The sequence below is a fragment of the Erpetoichthys calabaricus genome, chromosome 12 (assembly GCF_900747795.2).
Source record: "Erpetoichthys calabaricus chromosome 12, fErpCal1.3, whole genome shotgun sequence".
NCBI classification, from domain to species: domain Eukaryota; kingdom Metazoa; phylum Chordata; class Cladistia; order Polypteriformes; family Polypteridae; genus Erpetoichthys; species Erpetoichthys calabaricus.
The window spans coordinates 160925130-160952273 of NC_041405.2; the positions used below are offsets into that span (position 1 = coordinate 160925130).

The 27144-nt window shown below is 42.5% G+C and overlaps 1 protein-coding gene across 9 annotated transcripts in view; it reads left to right on the plus strand.

Annotated features, from left to right (window-relative positions):
- The window catches only part of nfic (nuclear factor I/C), a 491683-nt gene extending 472799 nt beyond the window's left edge, over nt 1–18884 (plus strand). For all 9 annotated transcript variants that reach the window (XM_051934998.1, XM_051934995.1, XM_051935001.1 and 6 more), the window contains one exon: nt 1869–18884. In XM_051934998.1, coding sequence (XP_051790958.1) covers nt 1869–1889 — 21 coding nt within the window. In that variant the 3' untranslated portion in view covers nt 1890–18884. The remainder of the gene's footprint in view (nt 1–1868) is intronic.
- Nucleotides 18885–27144: the final 8260 nt, after the last annotated feature.

Here is a 27144-nt window from a genome sequence, read left to right on the forward strand (position 1 = left end):
AGCCAAAAATATTGATGATTTCTAACGACAGAAAACGTGTGCCGTGAACTTGCACGTGTGACATCTCGCCAAAGCTCTCCATTCAACAGATGCCGCAGCGTTTCTTATTCCCACTGCTATCCAAAGGGAAGAGCTACAGGGCACATAAGCTGGCATATGGTGGCCTTTGATGGCGTTGGTTTGACATGACACATAAAAGTTTGGACTGCAGCTTTTACCTCTCAGACTCTGTGGTCAGATTTTCTCATTTTACAAGCATTTTAAAGAACCTTGAAATGTCTGATTTATGAGTAGTAGAGACATTAGACACGTCGTATTGCTTGTTTGATAACTACGTAAAAAGGAAAGGCACTATATAATAGATATGTAGATGGGAAAGATACTGTATGATAGATAGATAGATAGATAGATAGATAGATAGATAGATAGATAGATAGATAGATAGATAGATAGATAGATAGATAGATAGATGTGAAAGGCACTATATAATAAATAGATAGATAGATGGGAAAGGTATTGTATGATAGATAGATGTGAAAGGCACTATATAATAGATAGATAGATAGATAGATAGATGAAAGGCACTATATAATTAATGGATAGATAGATAGATGGGAAAGGTACTGATAGATAGATAGATAGATAGATAGATAGATAGATAGATAGATAGATAGATAGATAGATAGATAGATAGATAGATGTGAATTACACTATATAATAGATAGATAGATGGATGTGAAAGGCACTATATAATAAATAGATAGATAGATGGGAAAGGTATTGTATGATAGATAGATAGATAGATAGATAGATAGATAGATAGATAGATAGATAGATAGATAGATGTGAATTACACTATATAATAAATAGATAGATAGATGAGAAAGGTATTGTATGATAGATAGATAGATAGATAGATAGATAGATAGATAGATAGATAGATAGATAGATAGATAGATAGATAGATAGATGTGAAAGGCACTATATAATAGATAGATAGATGTGAAAGGCACTATATAATAGATAGATAGATGTGAAAGGCACTATATAATAGATAGATAGATAGATAGAGATTGTTAATCGAAAGAGAAACTGCAGCATTACAGCCACCAGCACATGAACAGTACACAGAATATACAAAGATGAAGTAAATAAGTTAAACTCAATATGTCCATAATCTAATTACAATTAACCATAAAAACGTGTTGTAGTCGATGCTTCCAGTTTGGGCTCCAGCCTCCTGTGACCCTGAAATAAATGAAATGGGCTTAAGAATGTGCTGTGATGTCACATTCCGTTATGTCATGTGATGATGCACAATACTCATTGGCTGTAAGAATAATGAGGCCTGCTTATAGAAAGCTGGCTGCCCCGGTGGATTTAGGGCTGTCATATTAAAGGGCGTGAGTTCTTATGAGATCCATTAATTTTGTGTTTCATATTTGTAATTAAAGTTTTCACTTTGACTTTTTATGTTGCTCGGTGTCCAGAAAGCCCAGTGTGATTCAGGTGGTGAACACTTTTTACAGGCACCCTGTGTTGGAATGCCTACTTATTAGAGTGAGTTAGATTTGATTAAGTGTGTGTACCTTTATTGTGGGTACGACGTCTTTCATTGTATGGCGCTGAGCTGTCACTTTTCTGCATCAGTGCCTTAATGGTCTGCTATGCTGGGTTGCCAGTGCCCTGCTGACAGAAGGTGAGGTGTCTTTCACGTGCACCATATCTGTAACTCCTGCATGGTTTTGAGAATTGTGCTTTAAAAGTTTTGTTGTTTTTTTTCAAAATGAACCCACACATTGTATTATTTTTTAAGTCATTTTCAATTTGATGTTAACCCTGTGTTTTTCTCTCTTTGTGTCTTTCAGTCTTGGTATCTGGGTAACTGAATGTTAAGGAGCACCCTTAGAGAACGGACACAGATTTGCAATTTTCTTTTTAATTTTGTGGGAAATCGTGAACAAAAAAAAAAGAAACAAAAATTTTCAAGAGGGAATACAATTTATATTTGTAAGGATGCTGCAACCCGCCTTTTAATGAAAAGATGGAAAAAAACGGAAAAGAGTGAAACTGGAAGAGGAAAAGAGCGAAGCTGCAGGAACACTACCACCCGCGACACGAGCCCACCGTGCCTGTCTTATGAGAAGAGCACTATGTAAGAATAAATTGAAATGAAAGAAGAAGAAGAAAGAAAAAAAAAAACAAAACAAGGACTTCAATGTCACTTCTTCCCCGGCCACCATGTCAGGTGCCGCATTGCTCATATATGCAAAACAATAATAAGGCTTTATTTTCTTAAAGTAAAACAGAGAGAGAGAGAGCGCGTGAGTGAAATGACAACTGTTTGTTATTCCTGCTTTTGACAAAGGGATGGGAAAACAAAACAATACGATCTCGACTCAAACATCAGCATTTCTTACATTTCATTTTTCCTAGACAATCACAACGTTATTTTTCAAATTTAAGGGGGGGGGGGGGGGGGGGGGGATGAAAAGCAACCCGCCATAGTACGTACTCAAGTGACTGCTTTGGCTTTAGCTCATTTTTCTGTCAGCCTTGAGGCGCGTCAAGTCCCAGTCAGCTAGGTCTGTGAGACCCAGTTTGGTGACACCCGCTATGCCCAGCATGCCAGACACACACGTTTTGGGGTTTGCTTTTCCAAATCTTCCCTCCACCTTAGAGGAGGTTTGACTAGAAGGACGACGTGCAGAGCTGGGCCGCTCCAGGTCACTCCCCATTGGTCTGCGCAGTTGAAAAAAAAAAATTCTGATTGGCCCCTTGAGATTCTAAGGACTTCAACTCCAATTGATTCATTCATTCTTCAATTATTTATTAATTTGCTGACCAATTAATTAATTATTATTATTTTTTTTTAGCTTTATTGGATCTAGGCTGAGTGACTTGTTTTTCTCGTCATACACATTTCATTGTATGTTGACCCTGTGTTAACCTATATATGACAAATAAACCTAAACCAAACCAAACCAATTACAGGCGGTAATGAAGTCTTCATTCAGATGACTGCTGATCATCAGTGTCACTCGTTTAACATTCAGGGATGTGCCAAAGGAAAGCAGCAAAGCATCCTGAGGAGTGAGGGCAGCACTAGATGTTTCATAGATGTACAGATATGACCTAATGATTACCACGTCTGTCCAGCACATGGGCTGTGGAACAGGGCTTGGCCTCACTGCCATGACAGGCGACCCCATAGCCTCTGACTGGACTGCTTTTTGGTCTGCCTTTTTTATATTTAATTATAATTAGTTCCACCAGTATGCCAGGCCACATGTCCTTAGAACTTCAAAGCCGTTTTGATTGGACTGCCAATATGGTAGATTACTGTCTTTTTTATACAATGAGGTTTTTACTGGCAAGTCCAGCCAACATGCAGCACATCACCCCTCTCTGGCACCAGGGGTACTGAGGATGAGTGAACGATACAGAGCTAGGAGGCACAAACGGGCACTGAGTCAAGCTTAAGTAGGACTCTTAATTTATATTTGGCATCATTTGCTTTGATCAGCCCCTCTGTCAAAATTTATCTGCAGTGCCGCCACACCACCACTTACTGTCACCCATTCCCCACCACGTCTCATTTCACATGGAGCTCATCGAATTGGGAATGAAGTTCCAGTAAAAGTGTAAAATTCAGTCAGCTCCGCGTACACCAGCTAGTGGGGCATTTGTCGGATCTCACATCGACTCCCACTATCACAAGACGTGCCACCAAGCCATCTGCACACTTCCTTCACCTCCCCTCGCGGAACTCCACCTTCACCACGGCCCTGCAGTCAGTTGTGCTCCTGCAGCTCGGCCAGCTTTGCACTTTAAATCGGGGCTTCCAAGGCCTGTGGCTCCAGCTGGCCTCTCAGAGTGGCCTTTAAACTGACCTCCATCACTACAAATCCGACTTGAGTTGTGCGGGGCGTTCTGTTTGAATACACAAGAACGCCATTTCAGGCTGGAACTTCTAACTCAGTTTTACCAGTAGCAGGGAGAGCAAGAACTTCATACTCCGCTGTTTCAGGACGAGCAACTCACATGAGCACATCACAGATGGGTAGATGTGAAAGGCACTATATGATAGATAGATAGATAGATAGATAGATAGATAGATAGATAGATAGATAGATAGATAGATAGATAGATAGATAGATAGATAGATAGATAGATAGATAGATAGATAGATGTGAAAGGCACTATATAACTGATAGACACATTTGAATATTTCAGATATTTAACACAACCCTAAGTCATGGTGACTTACGTTAATTCAGTTCTTTTTTTTATATATAGAGCTTATCACATGATGCTTTATGTTAGAATTATTACAGTGGACCCTCCCTGATTTGACATGGCACCTGGCACAGTAAGCACATCACAAAACAAGCCGGAATAAAAATGCAAAGTAACACAAGTTTTCCAAGCCACTGATTGATCACTCAGCTCCTGAAAGTCGTCTTTTACCGACTGCACGTCCTTCTCTCCAAAGCAACAAGAAAAAAAAACAAACCCAGCTCAGGCGATGGCAAACAAATCAGGAACGTGCAGCTGAAGAGCCGTGCTGTCCATGCTGCTTGGGGTCTGTCTGCCACTGCCTGTGCCCCCCAGGAGAGGTGACGGGTGTGTGTGTCTGTGCGCAGCTTGGCATGGAGGTAGGTGTGTCAAATGGGAGGGCGATGACTGTGCGTCGTCTGATCGCCACATCCATTTGCTCTTGTGCAGCCGACGGTGTCACCAACTGAACACATAAAGGGACTCGTCCAGAAAAAAAAAAAGCGATGCCAATGAAGGTCTTATTGAATGTTCTTCCCATCCTTCGACTTGCTCTTTAGTTTTTCCTACAGTGATTAACCATTAATCTAGCTGACTGATTATTATGATTATTATTATTATGATAATTCTTTGGTTTATTTTTTATTTTTTTTTGGCATGATGTCGCAGCAGCGCGGCCTCGGCGTGTGTTGCTGCACAGGATTGCATTTTGTTGCTGCAGTATTGGAAGTGGAGGAGAGAACTGAAAAGTTTTTTTTTTGTGTATTTTAGTACAAAGTTCTTTAAAAAATGAAAAGGATTGCACTACTATATATAGAGAGATTTTCTTCTTTAGCAGCTAAAACACTTTTTGGCATAGTCCTAGTCCGAGTTAGTCATAGTGTTTTGTTTCGTTCATCTAGTGACTGGCATTTAAAGGGAGCAGGGTGTCCTCTTGATGAATGCGCTGCGTTTTTGCCCACATTTTGGTGATTTTTTTTTTTAACTGCCTTTTTTTTGTGTTTTGTACCTGTACATATCTATGTGTATATGCTGTACAGCTTTGGTTAGGCTACCCACTTTGTATTACTGATGAGTAATGAGCCAATCAGTGGAATTGACGCCTGCAGAGAGTCAGTGGGCAGCCTGAAGGACAAGCTGGGAGGCCCCCTAGTGGTCAAGGTCCAGCCAGTACTGCAGTCCGCAATACCCACGGTGTCACTCGCGGCACACCCATTGCCCTTTCCTACGGTGCCGCTTGCACGATGCCCACTTTCAATCCTCTGAAGTTTTCATCACGGATCTGGCACACCAACATCTTCACGTATGTATTGCGTTTCTGACTCCATCACGTTTACTCAACAAACTGACATCTAAAAATGGTGACAGTGGGTGTGTCGCAAGTGACATTAACAGTCATGGTGGACGTGGCCTGCAGTTTGGCCTCTCTCAGTCCTGTCCCCACCACTGATTCCCTCAGCTCTCCTTGTTACCGTACCCACTATGCACCTTAGAGTGGTGTTCACTACAGAAGATGAAGTCTGTGTTTGTGTCTGTCATTTTTATTTTTTTTTCCCCAAACTTTTTTGTTTTGTTTTTTTTTGGAAAACTCAACAACAAGATCAATTAATTTCTGATGTAGTGCTCTTCACAGAGGGACTCGTTCCAGAGTGGCGAGCCGATCACCACCACCACCACCACCACCACCATGCATGACATAGAAGTTCAGTCAAACACTAAATCAGCCAATGAGAAACACAGCCGGAGGGCAAAGACATTCACGCTGCTGGACTGACCCCTCATCTTGCACCTTGGCTCTTTAAATGGCGCCCCCTGCAGGTTCGGCTGCTCCTTTACTCCACAAACCAGCCTCCTTATGAATTGTTTTCCAAAGGACACCAATTCTCTACAGACACCCGAGTATTCAAACAGCAACCACTGCACTCCTCTGTGGCCATTTCGAGAACATTCCTCTTACACCCGTCCACGATGGAAATTATCATTTAACCACGAGAGCACCTCAGACTCGGAGTGCTAACCATCTCATCGTAATGTGTAAACCTCAACCGGTTTACCCTCAGTGTGCGTGTTTTTTTAATAATAATAATAATAATAAAAGACATTGAGGTCACCGAGGTGTGTGCAATCAAATGAAAACACTCGTCATCATCAACATGGTCCCAAAACCCCAGGACTGTAATTATGGAGGGTACTTTTTTGTGTCTTTCTTTACGCAAAGCATTCTTCTTTAGTCGAAACGTTCCCATAGCCATCAATAAAATGGGCTCATTTCATTTTAATCTGTGAAGATCTAGATGCCTTAGCGGACGCATCTGCACCTTCCCGTCCCATAATCCACCTCTCTCCACCCCCCCACCCCCCCAGAATTCTGTTTCACTTTCCTTTATGGAGACTTTTCTAAGAAACATTTTGGTGGCACATTATCAGCGTGATGTAAAATCCAGAATAGAAATTAATTTTAAAGACTTTTTGTATTGTTTGTTTTTTAAGCTATTTGTTTGGTTTTTGCTGCTTTCAGCTCGCTTGCAGATTTCGTAATGGGGGCTGTAGGCTGAGGCGTTAATTGCTGTAGATTCGAGCAAGCAGCAAGGGGCGATGCTTTGCCCTTCCTAGTTAGTGACTGAACACTAGTTAGACGGCCCCGTTTGTGTATATTGTATAGCGTTTTTCAGCTACAGAAAAAATTAATAAATAAATGAAAGAACTACTTTGTCAGGGCTTTAGACAATTTTACCAAACCCTACCATTAGCCATGAAAAGTGCCTATAAATACAACTTATTTTTTTTTTAAGCTTGCTATTTTTATTTTTTTTTTTTTCTTAACTCGAGATTTTATTAAGAATCAAGTAAAAGGAAACTGAAAGAAATGAATGATATATGCATACTGGTCACAAAGCAAGCCGACCAGACCATCGCACTCTTTTATCTCTCAACCAGTAGGCTACTGAAAGTGCAAAACTGCATGCAGCTGTTACGGCTTCTCCGACGTCCCCTGCCTTCGCTCCACGTGGTCACCGAAAAGCCATCAGAAACAAAAAAACAAATCCAGGCTGTGGCACTGAATGGCGTAACAGGCTTCTGCATGTAGTCTTTCTGCTTGTGAGATACCAACAGGTGAACTTACTTGGCTCTCCCGTGGTGTACATAAAGGCCTATATATGTATGTATGTGTATATATATATATATATATATATGCGCTACTTAAAGTGAACGAGACTATATATAGATATATACATATATAATAAAAAAACATACCTCAGTGGTGGGGAGAGCACGGTTCTCCCGCTGACTGAGTCGACTGTATCTTTTATACACTTTTTTAACAAGTCTGAACTGGACACTTTCATCTATGATACGTAAATTAATAAATTAATAGAATCGTACTAGTGGTGACGCCTATATTCTTGCTGTCTGCGCTACCAGAAGAAAAACTGACACATATCAGAAGCAATATACTGCTGATGAACTGCTATGGCCTGAGCATCTCGGTTCATTTTTTGTTTTTTTGTATCCGCAGGTTAGTGCTTTGCAAATAAATAGGAGGACTGCTGCAAACAATCAGTATTTAGTTAAGAGAATCTCATTTTAAAGGTGCTCAGATAAACGAATTAAATAACTAATGCATGGTGCTTTTTCGACGACAATACAGTGATATCCAGTGGCTCCCTACAGCTGCACACGACGGTATTTTGTAATCCGTTACCAATGCCTGTTTTTCTGACAGCGTACTCCTCACTGGCCAGGGCTTTTTCCAGCCCCGTTTTTTTTTTTTTATGTGGCTCTAAGCCCGTTTTTGGGATGAAGTGCACAAACGCCTTTTTTCGCCCAGCTCGCTTATGCCAGGAAACGACTCTGCCTACTGGCTTCCAGTCCCTTCTGATTGTACCCCTGTCCCCAACCCACCCAACTTCTGTTTTTATCACTTCATAATTTGCACGGAGCTCGCTCTATCTCTCACTCTATACACACACACACACACACACACGTATATTTATAAGTGTGTACACACACACACCACATTATGTGCCTTGCTTTTTGGTAATTTATTTTCCTTGTAGTCAGAATCACTGCATAGTACGTACGGCTGCATGTGATGTCTTGGCTAGAAACAAAAAGTTGCCATTTATATATAAAAAAAAGGAATTTAAATACATACAACAAATACATTTTTTGAATCTTTTTGAATATTTTAGAGGCACTAACTAGAATCCTGTTTTTAAATGAAATGAGCTGTTTCTCCATCCCTTTTTTGTGCTCGTTGCTCTGTCCGCCCGTTTTTTGTGTCTTGATGATGAAACGCTCTCTGACTGTTATGATTCATGCAGGTTGGCTGCACTTTGATCTCGCTCTTATTGATTTACGTCAGTTTGTGGGCAAACTCGAGCCCGGTGGGCTGCAGTGACAGTGGTTGTCGTTCCAGCCAATCAGAGCGTGAGAAAGGAAATCAGACATCTGTCTGAGGAGGAGAGCCATTCAGTGTCTTTGTTGGATAAGGTGTCAGGTGATCTCCTGCGTGCTCTGCATGGCGGCTGACATCAGCGAGTCCTCTGAACACGGTGAGCGTAGGTTGATCTGCTGTCCTCGGGATTCTGTTGTTAGCCCTAGGACTGTCGTCCACCTTTAGCCAATCAGCTGTAAAGTTAGCCTCCGACGTCTTCAAGGAGGGACGTAGTCCTTGAAGGCAGTAATCTCTTTGCAGTGAATTAAAACAAAAACGAAAAAAAACTAATTTCTCTAAGAATTTAGATAGGCTTCAAAGTATTGTGTTAATAAGAATTACTTTTGAAAGCTTTAAGCTCACTTCAGCCTTTCTTGACCGATGTCTCCTGACCCAGCAGTACAAGAAAAAATCCCATATCCCAAAAATCCCAAATATCATACACCATTCAGCTCGTCTAGTTATGCAAAGCCCTGTAGATCTGAAAAACCGTCATTTTTAGGCCACTTTTGGATCATATGTTGTGTTAGAAATGACACCCTTACGACAAGGAGTCAACTAATAGGTGTCTTCAGCACTAATGATCAGAACGACTCAAAGTTATGCACATCACATCAACCAGCCCCCCAGAGTCACTCCTTTTCACAAAATTTCAAAAAGTGGGGATCCGTAATACAAGCATGTAGGGTGTCATTTCAAGCCCTTTCGAGGTCGCTGATCACGAATATGATCGTATTTGTGATATGAGATTCTTTACCAGTGTCGCTAACCCTCTAAGAAAAATGACAAATTTTAAACATAAGGCATGTGGGGTGTTTCTCAACCTTCCTGGTGTCACGAACCACTATTTTTCATGTGTCTTTACTGTTGGGGGGGGTCCTCATTAATAAATCGAGCACAATCGATGGGGTCCCTATTGGTGAATTGAGCCTGATCATCAGAGCAGATTAATCGTCAATTGGACGAGCCTGGTTGTTGTCGGATCGGCAACCCACTACCACTGTACACAATACCAAGTGATGACCCACAAGCGCCAGCCATGACCCAGACGTTGGTTGTGACCCATTGGTTGAGAAGCACTGTTTTAGGCTCAGTAACTACGAATATGATGCTATTTTTGGTTTTTGATCCTTCACTAGGGGTCTAGCCCTGAGTGGACCTCTATCAGAGGGTGACGTATGACACATTTATCTTCCAATCGAGAATATTCAGACTTTTAAAAACATTTGAATTGAAGCCCACATTTGAATATTTTAAATGTTTGACCCAGCTATTCTTGTTTATTCTGTATTTCTACCTCATCGTGAATCATTTAATTTATTATGAACACCCTGAATTATGGCGGCTTACACTAAGTAAGAGTTTTAAACATAAAAATTAAACCAACATGTAGACTTATGACTGATACAAATGTTCATTCTCTGATTTAAGTCTGTGCATCTTTATTAAAACTGAACTTATTTAGAAGGTCGACAGCAGTTGGGATGAAGGAGTCTTTGGTTGCTTTTTATCCTTGGGATGTTAAACCTGTGACCTGATGGCAACAACTGCAATGGACAATGCAGTGGGTGTGTCCCGTCTAAAAAAAATCCACCCTGTTGTCTGTACTCCTCGGACAGGCGAGCTTCGTTGAGCTGAATGGCGTCTTCTATTCCAATGTTTTGTCCTACCAGGTCAATGAGATTGGAGTGTTCAGACTTTATTTTTTGCTTCATTATGCAATTTGATTTATTCTATTTGTGTTGCTGACATTAAGACTTCCATTCCTGGCCAGCAGAACATTGGCATCGATTTATTTCTTCTAACTAGACATTTTGCATTCTTTTTCATGCACGCCCCGGTTTGTGATGTCAGAGGGTGCGTTTAAAGCTGATTGGCTAAAGGTGAATGGCTGATGTTTTGTTCCTGGAACAACGTAAACTCGACGATTTCAGATTCATGGTAAGCGTGTTGCGTTGTAGAGTCGCCGTTGTGCTCCAGACTTGCCAAGGGTTCCCATAAATCCCAATAAATCTCCAGGATGGGCTTCTTCTTCTTCTTCTGTCTGCTGCTTGTGGAAGAAAGCTCTCATAGTAACTCACCCAGTCACCTCCGTCTGTCCCAAACCTGGTCCGCGTCTCATTTTCCCGTAGTTTGTTTGTACATACTTGTGACCCTAAGCGTCTAGACAAATTCTTTTGCGAAGAATGCAAATTCGTTTACTCCCCTTACATCTCGGTGTATTTCTGCCGAGCGAACTGCTCTGCCACTTACAGCTTGACGGTGGCCTATTCAGAATCTGTTCAGAAGTCCCCTGAAAAAATTGAAATGCAAAGTAACCATGAAGAAATACTGTCACAGTAAAATGCATGAAAAATAACCAATCGGCCGTCGGCTAATCCTAGCGAGAGCGGCACGTCTCTCATCTGCCTGTAAATGAATTCAGGGAGACATCTGGACGGTCGAGTGCCACCTCTTTATAAAGGACGGGGTGGGTAGATGTCTGAGGTGTTTTGATGGCGTGTTGAAATTAGAAAAGGCTGACCTTCCTCTTCTGGTTTTGTATATTCCTGCGTTGTAGGTGTAGGCTACTGATGTGAACCAACGGATATGGACATGAAAAAAAAAAAAAGACAAAAAATAAAAATAAGAAGCTGTTGTCACGAAAAAGAGATGGAGAGAGAGAGAGAGTGTGACAGAGATTTATTTATTGTTTCTCAATTTTAATACCTTTTCAGTTTTTTATTGATGGGACATGATGATATAGTTGACAGTTTTTAACTGTTAAGCGTGATGGGTGTATGGGAAATGGTTTTGCTGTATCTTGTAGTAAAACTGCGAGAGGCGACCGCGTGAAGTGTTTATGCAATGTGCAGCCGTGAAGCTGCAAAAAGGCAACGCTGTGCCGATAGCTACAGTAGTTTATATAAATATGTGATGATTAGGCAGAAGGAGAGATGTTGTTTACATGCCTGTCTTAAGTGTTGGCAATGACGATGAGCGTCCTGCTCCCGCATGGCACCTGCCTGATGAAATTGTTTTTTTATAATTAAGAAAACGCATTCAGTACCTTTTGGTGTTCTCACCTCAGACTCACCAACAAAGCGGACGTGCTGCTCAACCCCCAGTAGCAGCTTCTATCGTACTGAACAGCACATGAGGTGGGGGCGAGGTTTAGGCGGGCAGAAGTCGAGACGTCAGCTTATGGCGGCGAGCGGAGCAGGGAAGGGTCAGATCACTGCAGGCAACGCCAGGCAGTACATACGGTGGCAACCGTGAAATACAATTCAGATTGGACAGTAGATACAAAATGGAAAAAGCGGCCTACTGGACTCACCAGGTTCATTTTGGCCCTTGTCTCACTACAGTGCAGCCATTCAAATAAAACTCAAAAAGTCTTCACCAGCTAATAATTTTAAAGAGCTGCACCTGAATGAGGATATCGGAGCTGGCACCTCCTTAAACTCCAAGGTGGGTAAATCAGAGCTTTTGCAATTACTTTCACTTTTCATTCTGAATAAAGCGTAAATTGGCAATAAATTCTCACTGCTGAAATCTGATATCATAAAATCAGTTGGTTATTTATGTATGTGATTGATATTTCACATGGCGGTATGGGTTAGGCTTAGGGAATCCCTCAAACACTCGCTTTCCTTAACTGATTTATAGTTCAAGACAACATAATTCTTCCATCCATTATCCAACCCGCTATATCCTAACTGCAGGGTCACGGGGTCTGCTGGAGTCAATCCCAGCCAACACAGGGTGCAAGGCAGGAAACCAACCCCGGGCAGGGTGCCAGCCCACCACAGGGACAACATAATTATAAATGTTAATGCTGCACTTCAGTCATAATTAGGAAGCTCATTTGATTCACTAAATATCAGTCCTTCTATACTCTTAATACCGAATAATAAGTAAGACGAGAAGCTGGGGTAGGTCGATGTTACTGTATATATTGTAACAAAGGAGAAATGAACACATTGAAGGATCGGGGACTGCCATGGTCATCCTGTTTAATGAAGCCAAACGAAAATTCATAAAGATTAACACAAGAAACGATTCGGCCCATAAGACTTCGGGCACGTCTGAGGATGAAATCCGTCTCCTGCAGACCGTCGCTTTACAAAGTGAACGTCGACTTCCGGTCTGACGTATTCTGAAATAGTCAGCTGGACAGGAGAGACGGCACCAGAAGTGACATCAGAGTTTCCTGTGCAAATCGTCTTATGGTCTGTGGACAGACGGGGAGAAACGGAGTCACAAGCTGCGTCACCCTAATCTCTGAATCCCTGAAGACTCTCCCTAGGCTCCCGGGTCTAAAGATATTTTAATTAAATCCCATAAACAAAAGTACTGTTAAAATCAGAGATCCTCAAGTACAGTCCTGAAGGGGTTTTTATTCCAACCCATTTTCTTTATTTATTACCCATGTGACGTTTTTGCGCTTTATTTTTGTTAACCTGCTTTTTAAGATTCCCTGCGTCGCTTTCTTCGGTCTTAAACAGCGATATTCTCCATTAATTGCTACTTGTTTACTTAACCAACAGCTAATAAGCAATAAGATGAAAGTGACAAGCAGCACACCATCTAAGTTGGTCTCATTTGCACCTGTGTTTGTGTTCATCACAAATTATCTGATTGAATGCGATATTTAGAATATATCTGAAATACTTCAATTTATTAATTTGCTCTGGGCCATAAGTCACATGAATGATCTCCTCAGATGTGGCAGAATGAAAGCCATAGAGCTAAACAACAAGTTCTGCTCTCTGCCATAATTGGCTTCAAATTCAAACATTGTGTTGGAATAAAAACCTTCAGCCGCTGTGGCCATCCAGGACCAAACTGCAGGGACCCCGGTTTGGACTGTATGAAGAATTATTTCCAATGAGCTCCCAATGAAGTTCAACTAAAGTCAATGTAAAAGAACAAATGTCAAACAAGACCATTAAAATAAGGATGAGGGTTGATTGTTATGTTACAGCTTTCGATTTAAATTCAACACATAAGAAGAAGCAAGCGAGAAAGAGAAAACACCAGCAAATAACTTCATTACTGTTACACAACACAGTCGATTTGATTAGAACTCATTGAGCAGATGTCTATGAATAAATCGGTTATTATACGTTATGTTCGGGGGCTGCAGACCGTGACCCCACTAGGCTGTAAGGTCCAGAAATAAAAACAAGGATTGCAATACCCATCCGCGGATATCCAGATCAGTTTATAAAGAACATACAGACATACAAGGAACCATGGATGTTGTGAGGAGACTTGTGTGTTGCGGTGTCACCACAGACTCATTGGTTGACACTGTCCTGTAGTTTGCAGAGGTAGCCAGCGCATGTTGAACTGGCCTCCTATTATATTGTTATACAGAACTGGAACAGAAGAATAAAAGGAAAAACGTTACGACAAGGCAGGGTCAGGCATAGCTAGAGATGAAAACCCACTTATCGTTAATGCCTTTAGCTGACCTCCCCTACTATGGAGTGGTGGCTCTGAGATTAGGGATCTGCACTGGCAATCGGAAGGTTGCTGGTTCGAATCCCGTAAATGTCAAAAAGGACTCTGCTCTGTTGGGCACTTCAGCAAGGCCCTTAACCTGCAATTGCTGAGCGCTTTGAGTAGTGAGAAAAGCGCTATATAAATGCAAAGAATTATTATTATTGAAGACGAAATGAATTGACCATAGACTCGAGACAAAAAAGAATTATCATTCTTGCTCTGATACACCAATGATGAGAAATTGCCAGAAATGGTTGTTTGTTATTCCCACTTGCAGACGTGACATATGGAATGACCCTGGAGTGAATTGGACAGATAACGGCTGACCCTGTGCCGACAGGTCACTTTTGATGTAAATTAGGAGTTAGTGTGGCTCTGTGATCGGTGATGAAGTGCAACTATTTTAGGGTCTAAGTTAAGTAAGTGAAAAACCACTTTTGCCCTCCCAAGTCCCACTCTCTTCTACAGTGGGTAAGGCCAGTAGAAAGACCCTTACAGGCCCCTGGCTGACTTTGCTCCTTAGCAGAAAGCTGATCCCACTTTGAACAACGCTGGGAGCGGACACTGGGATGTTTAATGCAGCACAGAATTTTTCACTCTTAATTTCAGCTTGCACATACTCAATTGTGTCATCAAACTGGGGGAGTCCGCTTTGACCATTTTGGCCTGCGGGTACACCATCGTTTCCTCGAGTTTGTATTAGTAAGAACTACCCAGCACGTGCCCACACAAGACCCAAATGGTAGATCTGCCCCTGACAGTGAGGCCCACTTGCGGTCAAGCAGCACCATCCTGCATTCGCTTTACCAGTGTGGCAAGAACATTTCACTCCTCAAGGTGGAGATGATTGTCCCGAGTGAAATGCGGACCCCTCCTTGTGAAGAGTTACAAACGTCACTCTGATGTACTAAAGCCAAAAACGGCCAGCCTTCCCCCTGCAGCCACACCTTTATGCCAACATGACATTCTCAGCCCCTTTTAATTCAGTTTCAAGGCATCAGCATTTTGATCACCATTGGAAAGCCCGCTTGCAGTCACAGGTTATCTAGTCTGTCACGTACATATTTGAGCAGAAACGCAATGCCACCACAGAAGAGGATAACAAAAATGACGTTCCATTAGAATTCAAGTTTTGATGATGCCCAAAATCTGCTTTCTCACTTACTCCATGTAGCAGTGATTCAATCGAAGGATGTAAGAAGCGTTCCAAACCAAGCGTAAGCTAACTCTTTACTGCCGACGAGACCACCTGAGAGGGTGACCTGTACCCTGCCCGAGAGCAGCCTGTGATAAACCTCGTCCCTCACCTCCTGTCCTGTGAGAATTTGCACTGCCCCATTACTCCATCACTTCTCTCAGCCAGTTCATTCAAAGTAGCACTTCACCCAGGTGCCATTCGGTGGAGCAGCAGGACAACCGTCATCGCCAGGTGCCACAGCAGTAGTGAAGAGCCAATTTTATTTGTTAGGTTGACGAGAGTTCAAATTTGTTATTTTTTTTTTTTTTTTTTCTAATATTTGAATTTCCGATTTTATTTTATTTTTTGCTTCCTTTTTATAATCGAGATAAACGTGACAAAGGGCGCCTTATCGGCCTTTCTGTCCGCCCGTCTATGCCAGTTGCTTCAGTTAGCCTGGAGGGAATATGCAAATCCCATATTTCCCGTTCCTTCCCATAATTCACTTGTTTCTTTTCTGATGTGCAATCCCGTTAGACGAGGAGAACCGGGCCAAGGCCGTACAGGTGTGAACTTTAACTGGCATTGATATTTTTTCATAGAAGAAAGAAACCTAAATGTGTGAGTCTTTAGAAATATCTTTGAAATGCAACCTTCAGAGAGAAAGAAAGAAAGCAGAAGCTCGTCGTTGCTAACCTTTTGTTAACTGGTCTCTTAATCAGATGGCTGACCAAATGTTATAAAACTGACAGCAGGCTTCACTGTGCACATCCTTACTGTTTCCTTTTTTTGGTTTTGTTTTGTGAGTTGATGGACATGTTTGCTTGATCAGTTGTTGACAATCATCACACAAAGTCGGCATTTCGTGTTGTCTTGTGTACGCGACCCAAGCTCTTTGGCGTACCCGGTCCTGGTGCCTTTGCTGGCGTGACATGCGATTTGCCGGTTTTGTGAGTTTTGCGCGGTTTAATTCATCGCACAGAGACTTTCTTTTAGCTTGAGTGAACCCTGTAGCACACCTTCCTTCCCTCCAGCTGCACATGCACAGTAATTAAGTAATGTGAAAGGCACTATATTGGACTTGGAGACACTGCAGATGAGGACAGCTTGTGGATGTAGGAACTCCACGGACAACTGGATGTGCCACAAACTCAAGGTTCACCCAAGCTGGGAGAAACTCCTTTACAGGTTAGTAAACATGTTCAGTCTGGTCATCATGCCTGTGATTGTCTAAAGTGTCCGAGTCAGTTTGACGCGGATGTTGCCATTTTGGAAGCAATTGCTTCAAGGAGGTTCCCTTGGGGGGGGAACTCTGCAGACATCAATATCAAGGGCTATAAAGGAACACAACTCCGTCTGGCTGTAGATGCTCCAAAACCCTGAACGTGCACTTCGAGGGAAGGCCACTTGTGTCCAACAGCAGGGGGCCATTTTAGTCTCTTCTCAGCTCAACCGGCGATGAGAAAATGCAAAGAGCCTCACTACATGTTTGAAATGGCGACATGTGGCTCGACGAAGTGGAGAATTGGGACGAGGGGCTGTGGTTCCAAGAGTGGGTTTGAAACAAAGTTGGCCCAGATTGTTTTGGCGTATCACCTTGGGGTTTGGTCCCGCTTAACTGTTCAGAAGAGCCAGGAAAGGGTTGTCATCTTCTCACACCGCGCAAGCAAACGCTTCTCCCTGAACTTTGCACTTTATCAACTTCCCAATGTTAAGGGTGCTAAGAACGAATCTGGAAGGTCTGGTTAAGTGCGCCGTCTCACGTTAAGAACGTGTGAGGAGCAGGTGGGGAGCTGTGCCACCGCCGAGTAGGGGAGCAGAAAGAAGTGATGGCTTCTGACAAGGGGGTCGCAGATCCAAGAGTCAGTTTGAAGCCCACTTTCTCGAATTGCTCCATCATGTCGCCATGGGGCTTTGTCTTGAAGAGCTGAGCATCCATAGAAGAGCCCGCAAAGGGTCGTCATCAGATGTCAGACTCTCATCCCTGCTCCTCCTCACAAATTCGGCAGAAGCGCTTCTTTCTCAGAACGATTGGACAAACGTGAGGTGTGTGTGCGTGTGTGTGTGTGTGTGTATATTTTTTTTTTTTTATTATTATTATTTTTTATTACACAGCCCACTGCTGCGGCAGGGCGACTCCTCGGGCTGACTTTCGGCCTGACCTGTTCCATTGCACCTTGGCTTCAAGTTAGACTCGATTTAGCACTTGTGCTGATTGCTTTCTGGAATGGCAGTGCATTCCGCAATCTTCTGTTCTTTTTATTGATAAAAATGTAATATGCCAGCAGGAAAAATAAAATAAATATTAATAACAATACAAAATAATATACCAAAAATCATTTAAAAAGCAGTGCCTGTCATTTTACTGCTGGTTCCTCTTTTATATATTGACAGTCTGATATATCAAATATATATATATATATATAACATAATATATATATATGCATAGATAGTTGCATCACCTTTTCTTTGAAGGGCTTCTGGGTAATCAGAAAGCCGCCTTATCATCTGCATACTCAGACTGTGTTTGCCGACCCCTGTGCGGCTTGCGTTGTCATGATACTGTAAGGCACCGCTCCGCCACAGCGCCCGGGGTGCCCGTGTGGCCCACCCCCAGGCTGGCACGATTGTATTTTTTTACATTTCTTTTGAACCTTTGCAGCCCACTTCATCGTTTCCAAAACTGCTGCACTCTTGGAAACCTCCCGGAAACGACTCAAGCCAGCCTGGCACGTGGGCCGATGTGGCAGATGCTTGTCCTATCATGACGATGCCAGCGCCTTATTTATTTTGGTTTATTAGCCTTTTTTTGTTTTTGTTCTGAGCATGTCATTTTATTTTGCTTCTTCTCTTTCTTTTTCGACTGGACGTTGTTGTGAACATTCGGGGGAACAAAAACAAAATTGAGGAGGTTTTCGAGATATTTCTCTGAGAACACATAGATGCAGTGTTAACTTTTAAGGGTTTTATTTTTTGCATTATACTTTACAAATATTACCATAGTAGATTATCATTTATCGCTTGCTTGCTTTACAAACACACACACCAGCGAGAACCTGTGGCCATTTAGTTGACCGTTTCAAACAAGAGCAATTGTCCTTTCTCGCTCAGGTATTGAGAACGTCTGCCGACTTGACGGCACTCCATTGGCCTTCCCTTCATCCAACTTTCGTTCATATTGCCCCACCTCAATTAGCTGGGGTGGGCTTCTGTTTTTATCTTTTCAGAATGGACCTCGGTGGTCCCTGCAGACATTTTCCAGATAAAGCTGCGTTTGCTTTCCTTGAGTGCTGATCAACAGGAACTAAATGGCCACTCGTTTTCAACTGGTGTGAAGAAACAGCTTTGACAATATTTGATTATATCATTGTATTCAGCCATTACTGTTAGCATATGCTCGTAACTTCATACAATTACTGGAAGTGAGTATGTTTCCCTATGCAAAAAAAGAAAAAAAAACAAAATGTATAAAAAAAAATAAACAAGCTATGCTAAAACTGAGTCCGACGCTCCCGTGTGGTCTGTGGGTGGTCCCAAAAGGTGACTTCGTGTGACTTGAGAGTGCGGGGCGCCGCAGAATCTCCATGGTCTCCTCTCCTTGCCCAAACTCCGAGGAATCAGCAGGCATCACCAGCGTTTGGCGAGGTGGCGTAAGTATGGGCTGTGTGGGCACAGGGGTTATTTTGTAAAGCTTTGTTTATTAATAACGACATTGGAGTATTAGAGTTTATGTTGTTATCCTTCTTATAGTTCTGTAGAGTTTAGTTGTGTTTGTCCAGGGTTTCCAAAATTCGGAAGCTTCAACTTACCTTCTAGAAGGATTGAGGCCGTGAGTGTGAGCAGGCGTCTTTGTTTTAAAAGATTTAGCAACGTTCTAAGCAGAACCGATTCACGCAAAAATAGAGAGAAAAATTGATAATACATAAGAAAAATGAATAGTTCTTATATAAAGAAAGTCTCATTTATACCGAGTGCCTAAAGGGATGTGAGCAAAAAATCAAACAAAAAACAGAAAGTTCTGCACTCTCGTGAGAAAGTAAAATGTCGTGAGCCTGCAAGAAGTTTCTTGTGAGCAGTAGAAATTGAGGGTTAGGGTTGATTTGTTTTGACCCTTTTATTTTGTAAAACTTGATTTATTTGTATGGAATGTTAATTTGATTTTAATAAAATCAAAAAAAAAAAGAAAGAAATTAGCTTGGGAGCCCCGGGATATTTTTTCATACGCACGAGAAAAGAGAAATTTGTTTCCCCGTTCTCGTTACTTCATGGGCTCCATACAGTGCATCCGTAAAGTATTCCCAGCGCTTCATCACTTTTTCCACATGTTGTTATGTTACAGCCTTATTCCAAAATGGAATCAATTCATTTTTTTCCTCAGAATTCTACACACAACACCCCACAAAGTTTACTTGAGATTTTTGCAAACTTATTGAAAATAAAAAACTTGAGAAATCCCATGTCCATAAGTATTCACAGCCTTTGCCATGAAGCTCTAAATTGAGCTCAGGTGCCTCCTGTTTCCCCTGATCATCCTTGAGATGTTTCTGCAGCTTCATTGGAGTCCACCTGTGGTAAATTCAGTTGACTGGACATGATTTGGAAAGGCACACACCTGTCTATAGAAGGTCCCACAGTTGACAGTTCATGTCAGAGCACAAACCAAGCATGAAGTCAAAGGAATTGTCTGTAGACCTCTGAGACAGGATTGTCTCGAGCCACAAATCTGGGGAAGGTTACAGAAAAATTTCTGCTGCTTTGAAGGTCCCAATGAGCACAGTGGCCTCCATCATCTGTAAGTGGAAGAAGTTCGAAACCACCAGGACTCTTCCTAGAGCTGGCCGGCCATCTAAACTGAGCGATCGGGGGAGAAGGGCCTTAGTCAGGGAGGTGACCAAGAACCCAATGGTCACTCTGTCAGAGCTCCAGAGGTCCTCTGTGGAGAGAGGAGAACCTTCCAGAAGGACAACCATCTCTGCAGCAATCCACCAATCAGGCCTGTATGGTAGAGTGGCCAGACGGAAGCCACTCCTTAGTAAAAGGCACATGGCAGCCCACCTGGAGTTTGCCAAAAGGCACCTGAAGGACTCTCAGACCATGAGAAAGAAAATTCTCTGGTCCGATGAGACAAAGATTGAACTCTTTGGTGTGAATGCCAGGCGTCACGTTTGGAGGAAACCAGGCACCACTCATCACCAGGACAATACCATCCCTACAGTGAAGCATGGTGGTGGCAGCATCATGCTGTGGGGATGTTTATCAGTGGCAGGAACTGGGAGACTAGTCAGGATAAAGGGAAAGATGACTGCAGCAATGTACAGAGACATCCTGGATGAAAACCTGCTCCAGAGCGCTCTTGACCTCAGACTGGGGCGACGGTTCATCTTTCAGCAGGACAACGACCCTAAGCACACAGCCAAGATATCAAAGGAGTGGCTTCAGGACAACTCTGTGAATGTCCTTGAGTGGCCCAGCCAGAGCCCAGACTTGAATCCCATTGAACATCTCTGGAGAGATCTTAAAATGGCTGTGCACCGACGCTTCCCATCCAACCTGATGGAGCTTGAGAGGTGCTGCAAAGAGCAATGGGCCAAACTGTCCAAGGATAGGTGTGCCAAGCTTGTGGCATCATATTCAACAAGACTTGAGGCTGGAATTGCTGCCAAAGGGGCATCGACAAAGTATTGAGCAAAGGCTGTGAATACTTATGGACATGTGATTTCTCAGTTTTTTTATTTTTAATAAATTTGCAAAAACCTCAAGTAAACTTTTTCCACATTGTCATTATGGGGTGTTGTGTGTAGAATTCTGAGGAAAAAAATGAATTTAATCCATTTTGGAATAAGGCTGTGACATAACAAAATGTGGACAAAGTGATGAAGCGCTGGGAATACTTTCTGGATGCACTGTATGTTTAAGACTGTTGATTATACAAAACAAGTTCCTGTATAAAGAAAGTCCTGTTTATATTGAGCCCCTAAAAGTACATGAGCAAAAAAAAAAAAAGAAATAAAACATTTCTTGGGTGCACAAGAAATTTTTTTGCGCATTCAACAGAAAACGTAAAATGTTGTGAGCGCTGAAAGGTTTCTCGTCCACACACACATTTATCTTGTGAGCACAGGATATTTTTTCACGCACATCAATTCACAGCCTTTGTATACTTAAGACTATCGATAATACAAAAAAAGAGAGTTCTATTCATTAAAAGAAAAAAATGTTTCACATGCAGACAACAAAGTTTTGCGTATTCACAAGATAGTCTTGTATGCGCACCAGAAAGTGTAAAATGTCGTGAGAGTACAAAAACGTTTCCTGTGCAGACACAAAAATATCCCGGGAGCACTCCAGAGGTCCTCCATGCGCACAAGATTTTTGTTTTCTCGTGTTACTTCATGGGCTCCGTATGTTTAAGATTGGTGATAATACAAAACAGAGAAAGGTTCTTATATAAAGAACGTTCTGGTGATGCTGCATTTGTTTTCATTCTGATGCTACACTTGCAGGACCTCCTGTGGTTCAGTGTATACGTTCATATGGTCAGAAAGCCGTGTGCCGCTAATCAAACCGTTCAGGCTTCTAGCAGCGAGACTCTGCTCCTTAATGGCGAATGAACATTCAGTTATTGCAGATGTAGCTGAGAGACCTTCATTACTTGTTAGTGTACAGAGGGTGAGAAATGATACCATCATCTAGGTAAGTGTGTTGAAATTAAGAGAACGCTCAGGTAAATTTTAACATTGTATTAAAATGTATTCATTCTGTCACAGAAGTGCGACTGGGGATCATCTTTTGGACTCAGCAGAGGTAAGCAATACCACTCCGGGGCGAGAGGGGGCGCTGTCACTAATGATATCTTCTCTTTCTCCCACAGCATCGAGAAGACACCCAGTGAGGGCATTCAACTGTGACGCCCGGATTAGGCCCCTCCCCTTCCAGTTGGGACAGCATAAAAAGGGACGTCCCCAGAACGTGGCGTCTCACTCACAACTGGGCTCCAGTGCGAGATAAAAGATCAAAATATTTTGTGGTCAGCGTCTTTTTTTGTTGTGCTTTTCTGTCAACCTTTTGCTAGAATTAAACAGGGTTACCAGGGTGGTACCCCAACAATTCTTGCTGGTTTGAAATGGTCCCCTACCCACTGATCACAACCCCCTTGGAAGTTTTCACATTGAGTCTCAGTGGAGTTTCATTTGAGTGTTTTTGACACTGAAAAAAGATAAACATATAAAGTTCAAAAGTTAACAGAGATCTCTGCAAAATCTGCTGTTCTTTTGAACCACCAGCTAAACAAATTGACGAGGATAAAAAAGGTGTTTTGGATATGAAAATGAGGCAAGCATCATGGGAAGGATATGTAAATTTAAAGCAAACAGTAGGAAGATGTGCTGTTATCTACTGTATGTTTAAGCCTAGATAAACTAACCAGTGTGTATATGTCTGTAAGAAGATGTGAAATGGAAGTTTTTCTTGGACTTTATTTAACTTGTGTCTTATCCATCCATTATCCAACCCGCTATATCCTAACTACAGGGTCACGGGGGTCTGCTAGAGCCAATCCCAGCCAACACAGGGCACAAGGCAGGAAACAAACCCCGGGCAGGGTGCCAGCTCACCACAGGGCGCACACACACACACACACACACAATTTAGAATCGCCAACGCACCTAACCTGCATGTCTTTGGACTGTGGGAGGAAACTGGAGTACACAGACACAGGGAGAACATGCAAACTCCACGCAGGGAGGACCTGGGAAGCAAACTTGTATCTTATAATTAACTTAAAATAATTCCAGGTGGACAGGTAACATAAAACTGAGGGAAATTGTCAATTGTGTGATTTTAGAATGATTTAACTTACTAACAACAGCCATCAAGCCTCAGTATAAAAGGCCGTCCATAGTGTAAAAGGAGACAAGATAATCAAAAAGAGAGTTGGGGCACCAGGGGTGACCAAGATTAGTTTTAAAAATGGTAAAAAAATATCAAGTGGAGAACATAAGTTTGTTTAGCTCTCGGAGAGGTCCTCTCTTGTTGGGTGTTTGGTCCAGTCTGACAGTGATCTCTTGGGTCAGGTGGCCTTAAATAGTGAGGTGGAGCGGAAGGGGGTGGTGAGTTCATCACGCTGGTGTTCAGCCGAAGCTGGGACCACAAGATGAACGGCAAACAAAACAGAGTACACGCCAGGGTCAAAACCAAAGAGGCAAACCCATCTCTCGTCAAGCCAGAAACGCGACTCATAAACCAGAAAGACAGTCAGAAAATACTGAAAAACACACGTTAAGTCATTTAGTTTTATCCAAAACACGGATGCCCGAATTGTGCATAAATGACCTCCTTGAAGAGTCCTCATACTGCTGGAGACTTCTGGAAGGCCATTGCGAAAGTCATAAAACTGTGCCACCTGTCAGAATAGAGCTGTGATGAGACACTTAAAACTTACAGCATAGTGAGGAGCCAGGATCGGCCAAAAATTCCTGAACCACAGGAGCCACCAAGCAGTCCCAAAACTCCTTAGGAAAAAGTGAAGAAATTAATAAAGAACACCAATCACAACAGCTGTGCAGAAGTCACACTCCTCCATTTTAAAGTGGTCGAATGTCAGTTCACATCCAAATTCTTCCCTGTAACATCAGCTGTCCTAAACCCCGACTGCCACGGCTGCACCTCACGTGTCTGATGACAGTTTAGGTGGAGAGAGGCCGGCAGATGAAATGGAGGGAGGACACGCATGCTTGACGTGAGAGCACAGCGTTGGTGTGACACACAAGTGCGGAGGCCGCACCAACACTGCATGCTGTCTGAGAGCAAAAGCCCAAGGCCTCCTAGAAAATGGAAACGAGCGAAGGAGAGGACAACCAAGGCAACGTCATGACAACGCAGCTGGATTAAGAAGAATGGACTCTTTGAATCACACGCACGTCTCTCTCTCCTGGTTATGGAAGTTGATTTGAATCGTTCAGGTTGTTCGTTTTCTTCTACTTTTGACTCCTACAACAACAACACAAGTTTGATTTTTATCGGACATCTTCATACACAGGCTGTAGCTTTTCAAGATGTCAAAGAAAGAGTTGCAAAAAAAAAGAAAAGCAAATTAAAATTAAACAGAATAAGAATGAATAAATAACAAGTGTGATAGAAATCGGGCCATCAACAAGCCTCAAACCCACAAAAAGTCCTGGGTTCAAATAATGGAAGGTTTATTAACCAAAATTACTTCCAAAGTTGCAAAACGCAAGCACTAATCACAGGTCCTCTCTTGTCACAATGCTCTGTCTTTTCTCACCACCACACTGCCATCCTCCAGTCAAGTGTTGCTCCGCGGCCTCCCAGCACCAACTCGCCAGCTTAAGGGAGTGCAGTCCCTTTTATTAAAGACCCAGGAGTACTTCTGGTGCCACTGCCTGATGGAAGTACTTCCAGGCCATATGGAAGTCCCGTATTTTAGGTAGCACATCTCCCTGCAGTACCTCCTTGCGGCACCCACAGACCCCAGCAGGGCTGTGCTGCCGGACTACAACTCCCAGCATTCCCTGGAGAGCTGCTGCCATCTAGCACCTGGAGGGAATACAAATCCCACAGGGACAGTCCTCCCCGGCCAGGGAAGGTATAAAGTCCATGTCCTCCCATCCAGGTAAGGGATCTTCTGGACAAGCCACTTGTCCGTCTTGTGTGCCTCCTACACATGCAAGAAATAAATAAAACACACTTCCCTGTGATAGATATTTAATTAATAGAGAAGTAGTGTCCCTATATATAGAATTGAGAGTCGTCTCCAAAGACAAATCCAATGATAAGAACAGGAGATAAAAATCAAAATCTGTTGGGGTTCCAAAGTCAAAAGACCACCCAGCAGACTTCTAGAATACATCCACAAATAAACTCGACTGATGCTTTAAATTAAAGCTTGGATCTTCTCTCTCTTGTTTCTCAAGTAGTTTCGCTTTTTCAGCTAATAAGTTAGTTTTCATCAGCAGGAAAAGCATCGCACAAATAATAAACCAAGGCCTTCGTTAACCATAAGTGATTATGAAAAAGAAACAAATCAATCGGTGAACTGTTATTAAATAAACAAAAGGCCAAAACTAACAAAAAGGCCCTGTTGTGATTTGAGTTTCATTTTTATTTTTCTTCAGTTTTTCCTTGTGCAAGAAAAATCATCTTAGGTTTTAGGGGTCTTAACCCCAATCAGAATTTTCCTTAGAGCTCCCATTTAGGTGTTGTTTATTTTTTTAACGTCTTTCTCGACGTCATTGAGTTTTGGTTATGGATGCCATCATTTTGTGGCTGTTGTGTTTTCCCATGATGCACCAGTGCTGGTGACCTCATCAACGCGCTGGTGTAAAGGACACCTCAAGCCCATCACTGGCATCTGGGATTGGACCGAGCCTGGTTATTTACTTTAATTTGAAGTTTTGATTGCTGGTTATTTGCATTGAAGCTCTGCCTTTGAGTTGTCGGGTTACGTTTTGGCCCCAATATTTATTTCCTTTTGACATTTTTTGTTTTTGACCCCTGTGGTCGAGAGATGGAACTGCAGGTCACCACTGGAAAATGTTGGGGCGCCAACACGGTCGTCCGCATTTAATTCCAAACAGGATACTTTGTGTTAATTCAATAAATATTAGGGCCGCTATGTGTGCCAAAAGAAAAAGCTTTCAAAACAAGATCGCTGCCCGCCTCTTCCAGTCTCCCACCTTATAGACCACTGGGTCGATGGCAGGACGAGGCGTCACTTTGGGAACAGAGCACAGCACAGGCCGGAGCTCCTGTGCGGTCCACCAGCCAAAAAGCCCGATTGGTGGCTTTTGTGTGCTTTTGTTTTGCCAGCACGCCGTTGGACGCTTCTTTATTGCTTTCATTTTGGTTTAAAGTAAACAGGGACGACCGGATTGACACCCCAACATTTATGGGTTGTCACTTGTGATTCCTCACTCGACCACAGTCGATGTATATGCAGTTACCATATTTCTGTAATCTTTGCATTTATCAGTAAATTGTATCGTTGTGTTTCTGAACATTAACAGGCATCTGATGGTCAGAGTCCACTTTCTATAGAGAAAGGTAAGGAAATCAAAATGGGCGCCGTATCAAATTGTTTAATCGATTGCCGCATTGGCAAAGGCATTGCTGACAAGTAATTCACTGACTGCTTGACATCACTCAACCATTTCTTCTTCACCCATCATTACACATTTTCCTACATTTATTTGGCGTCCCTGGGTGGGCCAAGAAACACAGATCTCTCACGAACTGCCTACGCTGAGCTGAGAAAGAATGAATGAAAATGCTTAGCAAAGTATGGAATATCGCTGGCGGTCTGAACCTGTGTAGCCATCACGTTTTACAGGATGGTGGCTCCAGGAATTCTGCCACACATTCCCTCTTTTGTCAGCTGGCAAATGTCTTGTTTGTTTTTTTTTGTTTATAATTTATAAAATATAATTAATATTCTGTGGTGGGCTGGCACCCTGCCCGGGGTTTGTTTCCTGCCTTGTGCCCTGTGTTGGCTGGGGTTGGCTCCAGCAGAACCCCGTGACCCTGTAGTTGGGATATAGCGGGTTGGATAATAATAATACATTTTATTTATATAGCGCCTTTCCCATGCTCAAGGCACTTAATTATGTATGGATAATTAATATTTATAATTCATTTATCATTTTTACCTTACTTTTAGAGAATTTTACGGCAGCGTTGTGTATATGAGAGCAAATGCAGACGCGGGAGGACAGTGGAGAGGAGTGCGTGTGTTCAGTAACGCTGT